The sequence below is a fragment of the Mus caroli genome, chromosome 4, assembly GCF_900094665.2.
Source record: "Mus caroli chromosome 4, CAROLI_EIJ_v1.1, whole genome shotgun sequence".
In the NCBI taxonomy this organism is placed as follows: domain Eukaryota; kingdom Metazoa; phylum Chordata; class Mammalia; order Rodentia; family Muridae; genus Mus; species Mus caroli.
Genome location: NC_034573.1, coordinates 130,894,578 through 130,899,069, shown reverse-complemented (window position 1 = coordinate 130,899,069; position 4,492 = coordinate 130,894,578). Strand labels below are relative to the sequence as shown.

The window sequence follows — 4,492 nt, the reverse complement described above, 5'->3', positions numbered from 1 at the left end:
AGCTGTCTTCAGACACACCAGACAGAAGAGGGCATCAGATCTCATTACGGGTGGTTGTGAGCCACCATGTGGTTGCTGGGATTTGAACTCTGGACCTTCAGAAGAGCAGCCGGGTGCTCTTACCCACTGAGCCATCTCACCAGCCCCTTAAGGTTTCTTTTTAAGACTATTGTTTGACTATATTGTACATAAGCCATTTATTGAAAATGTGATGGTTCTTATAATTATTTCTATTCTGTATAGATTGCTAATGTTAAGAAAAGGACAATTCTTAAACAGAAAGGAGGATATGAAGTGGAAACTTAAGGGTTCTTTGGAGAGTCAGTTGTGTTAGGTGTTTTGCTGGGGCAAGCATATGTAGGGGTGTTTTCCTGAAGCAGACACAGGTGAAAGACTAAGGCAGGCTCTGAAGGAACATTTAGATGAAGCAGACACAGGAGACGGGATGTTCTGTTAAAGGAAACATGTAAAAGGACACGTGAAGGATCCATTGCTACCAACACGCATGCATTGGTCCGCCTTACATTGCGTAGTTGAGCTCTGTCAGGACTCCATAGAGAGAAACATGACCAAAAAGCGTCTGGGGGTGTGCTGCAGTTTCTTGCTGCCTCCTCACACTCAGGCTGATTGGATGCACGAGCTGAGGCAAGACGCGTGGAGGACACGTGATGTTTGGAGGGTATAAACAGGACTCCGTGGAGTGATGAAGGCAGAGCTTGGCTTGCTGGTACAGCTAGCTGTGCAACGTTTCAGTCTCAAGTCTTCACTGATCTTTGCTTCCCAGAGAGAGGCACAGCCAAGAACTTCTCCTGGTGTCCCCCTGGATCCCTCCTGCTCACTCGAGCCGAGGCTGAGACCTGGCTGTCTCTGCTAGGTAGTGCCACCCCGCTGCTGACTCCTCTTTGCTATCCTGATTCTGCTGAACCAGACAGCTGGTGTAGCCATGAAGTGTTTGCGAGTGGACCAAGCTGCCGCTGCCTGCTGACCTGTGAACTGAACTGCTGAGTTCCAGACCACACAGACAGGAGTTGCTCCAAAGAACCTTTCTAAACAGGTCGGCTTCCCCCAACCCTTGTGTCCTTTCTTTTCCACTACCACTGGTGGGTGGTGGACTACAAGGGAGGTTAAAATATTTAAGAACCATCATTTAAAATAGGAGTTGAAAAAAATTAAAGTTATAACAGGGTCCGTCTGAGTACCCACCCCCGCCACCATTCTGTAGGTACTGCAGAAGGGGGAAGGGCAGGGGAGGCGGGGGCGCGCTCCTTTTAACTCTGGAGCCTCGTGCCCTATCTTACTGCCATGTGAGAGCCCTCCTCAGCCAGCCCTCAGGATAGAAGTAGGGATCACCAGTACCAGCCTCTACCCAGGATGTTGTCACCGTTCAGCCGGGAGCACTCTCTGGGGAGCTGGGGAGCAGGCCGGCTGCCACCTGGTCCTGGTGCCACAACTGTTCTGCAAGGCCATTGAGCACATGGGCTGTGTCAGCTAGCCCAGCCCTGCCATCCAGTGTTCGTCCGTCGGCCAGCCGCCGCCCTGGCACACTCTTCACCCGGAACAAGGGCAGTTCCCAGGCCTGCCGGAAGGCTGTGAGGTCTCGCTCTGGCACATCTGTGTGCATGTACTGGTCAAACCTGCGGGAGGGTTAAGGTGCCTAGCTCTGCTCACCGCCCCATCCGACCCAGCCTTGGCCTCCTCTTGAGAGGCTATACTCCGGGTCTAGGGCAGATCCTAGACACCCTTGAATGGAAACATATAGGTCAGACCTCACAGGAGGACGGGTACTTTACCAGGAGAGCATCATAGGGGCTGGGGCTGTGAAAGGCAGCCTGTTTTGGTTGAATGAGGCTTGCTCCGGAGACCGAGTAGAAACCCAGTAGGAAACTCTACAAGAGACGGAACAGTGAGCCACATTCCCAGAGACAGGTGCCGGACACCACAGAGCCCCCGACTCCATAATTCTGTGACTATAAGTAACGCAGACATGTCCCATGACAACTTCTGACATTCAGGCTAGACTCCAACCAAAATTACCTGACTATAGCCAGATATGCTCCTCCCCACAGTTAACTGGTAACAGCAAGATAGCCCAGCCCACTATCAGAGGGGCTGCGTGGCCCCTCCTCGCTCTCTTTAAGCTCTGCCTTTCTTACTCTCTTCTCTAGCCCTCCTTCTCTCTCTCTTCCTTCCCCCCTCTCTCCACGTGGCCATGGCCGGCCTCTCTCCCTCTTTCTACCTTCTCTCTTTCCCCCTGCTTTCTATAATAAAGCTCTAAAACCATAGACTATCTCTGCTCACCAAGGCCTGCCGTGCTTGAATGATGGGAAAGGCTTTCCCCTAATGAACCACTGAGTCTAACCTCCGGCTGGAAGGCCTTCCTGCGCTCCAGCCAAAGACTCTTGCCCGCCTGGGAACCACCCAGCGCCCCTCCTCTCCCTGCCATCTCCTCTCTTCAGCCCTGAGGATGACCGAGCTGCCCCTGGGACCCCCATTTTGTTCTCAGCTCCTCCGTGGTGTCCAGTGACATCTGGGATGCCTGAGACTGATAACCTGTCATCTCTGGCCTCCGTGAGGCCCAGAGCCCTCAGACTGCCCCTTGTCCACACCCCGGTGGGCTGGGTTCAGTAGCTTCCCACAGCCAAACACCCTCCTGGGGCCGAGTGGAAAATGTGCAGCAGTCCTCCGGAGTCTGCCCGCCCAGAGCACTGGAACTCTGGTAGGATGTGGGTTTTCGCTCACTTTCTTTATTCCCCAATGCCCGCTGCCCTACAATAGGGGCCACTCAAAGGATACTTGGACCCGATAACTATCTTGACGACCCCAGGAGCTTCACCAGCTACACGTGTCAACTGTCCAGGAAGGTCTTCGAAGGAGGCCCGATCGGTGAAAGAAAAGAGGAAGAGGAAGGCATCGGCATTCTCTTTACAAGCCTAAGGACAGAGAGGCTGGCTGGTGGAACACTGTCACGTGGCCACGTAGCCACACAGGACTAGAACCCTCCGACTAGCTTCAGGGCTCCAAGAAGAGTCAGCAGCAACCCCTCCTATCGCAGACTGGGAAACTGAGGCCCAGAGCAGAGAGTGGCTGGAACGCAATACCCAGTGTCAGTCGGAGCCCTGCAGCCAGCCCAGCACACAGTTCTCAGCTAACTAGTGTTCAAGTCAGGCTCCTGCAGACAGGGTGGGTGGGTCTCTAACAACAACCTCCACCCAGAGACCCACCGAGGCCCACTTGCCCAGCTCACCGGCAGCATGTGATCAAACTTCTTGAGGGCGGACTCCCCACAGTCCCAGAATTCAAAACGGAACATGACAACACGGTCGCTGGCCTTCAGCTTGGCTGGCCAAAACACCACAGTGGTCTGAATGCCTGAGGAGAATTGGGATCCGCCATTCAGAAGTGGGATTGGGGGTGGGGGATGGGAAGGGGTAAGAAGAAGACATACATCTCCACCCTGTGGGTCACCACTGTGACAGGAAGGCTCGCCCTTGATCTGAGAGACTCCTCAGACTCAGGACGTAAACAGTCTTGCTCTGCAGTAGACCTTGGTAGACCAGGCAGAGTTGGCCCTCGTCAGCAGAAAGAAGTCTCACTGCTTGTATAGGGAGACTTCAAAAGTCCTGGGACATATGATGTAGCAGAAATTTAACTGTGGCATGGGGAAGTCTTGAACATCTACCTTAATACCAACTAGACATGAGGCATGTGGCCACCACTGTCTCTAGTACCAACCCAAACAACCCGACCTCTCGAGGAAATGGCATGATTATGTATAAACCCCCACTAATATAGTCGGGGCGAGGTTCTTGTCCCCATCCCGTGGAAGGCCACCAAGGCAAGGCTGACGGTTAAACTCACTCACCGGTGGTCTCATGGTGTACTATAGGCCCTTCCAGGCCGGCTAGCTTTGCCACCAGAGCTGTCTTGCCCACACCACTCTTCCCGGACACAAAGATCTTATAGCTGGCGGTATCAATGACCACGGAAGGGGGCAGCACCGGGCGTTCAAGCAACCCTGTGGCAAGGAGGGAGTCAGGGAGTTGGGAGTCAGTTCTGCACTTGCTCAGATCCTGAGAGAGACACCCTATCTGGAAAGCTAACTAGACAGCTTGGTTCAGCATGCAACCCTGCTCCCAGGGAGGCCCCGGATACACAGAGCTGTTCTAGGATCTCACAGCTGATCTGCTCGTCATTGTCAACTGCTCTGGAGCTTGGTTGGGGACAAGGATGACACACTCCTCTGGTCACGTTTTGTTGCTAACACAGATAAAACTCTGGGTGTTGGGGCTGGAGAGGTGGCTCAGCAGTTAAGAGCACCAGTAGCTCTTCCAGAGGTCCCGAGTTCAAGTCCCAGGAACCACATGGTGGCTCACAACCATCTGTAATGGGATCTGATGCCCTCTTCTGCGCATGTAGGTGTACATGCAGATAGAACACTGATATATAGAATAAATACATCTTTTTTAAAGATTTATTTATTATTTATATGTAA

The 4,492-nt window shown here is 53.1% G+C and overlaps 1 protein-coding gene across 2 annotated transcripts in view; it reads right to left on the bottom strand.

Moving 5' to 3' along the window:
- Positions 1 to 1,111: 1,111 nt before the first annotated feature.
- Cplane2 (ciliogenesis and planar polarity effector 2) overlaps positions 1,112 to 4,492 on the bottom strand; it is a 7,356-nt gene continuing 3,975 nt past the window's right edge. The window contains exons 3-6 of one of the 2 annotated variants that reach the window (XM_021160864.2): positions 3,863 to 4,015; positions 3,245 to 3,369; positions 2,794 to 2,930; positions 1,112 to 1,634 (exon numbers count right to left, since the gene is read on the bottom strand). In XM_021160864.2, the coding sequence (XP_021016523.1) occupies positions 1,385 to 1,634; positions 2,794 to 2,930; positions 3,245 to 3,369; positions 3,863 to 4,015 (665 nt within the window). In that variant the 3' untranslated portion in view covers positions 1,112 to 1,384. The remainder of the gene's footprint in view (positions 1,635 to 2,793; positions 2,931 to 3,244; positions 3,370 to 3,862; positions 4,016 to 4,492) is intronic. The other variant, XM_029475837.1, reaches the window with a different exon arrangement.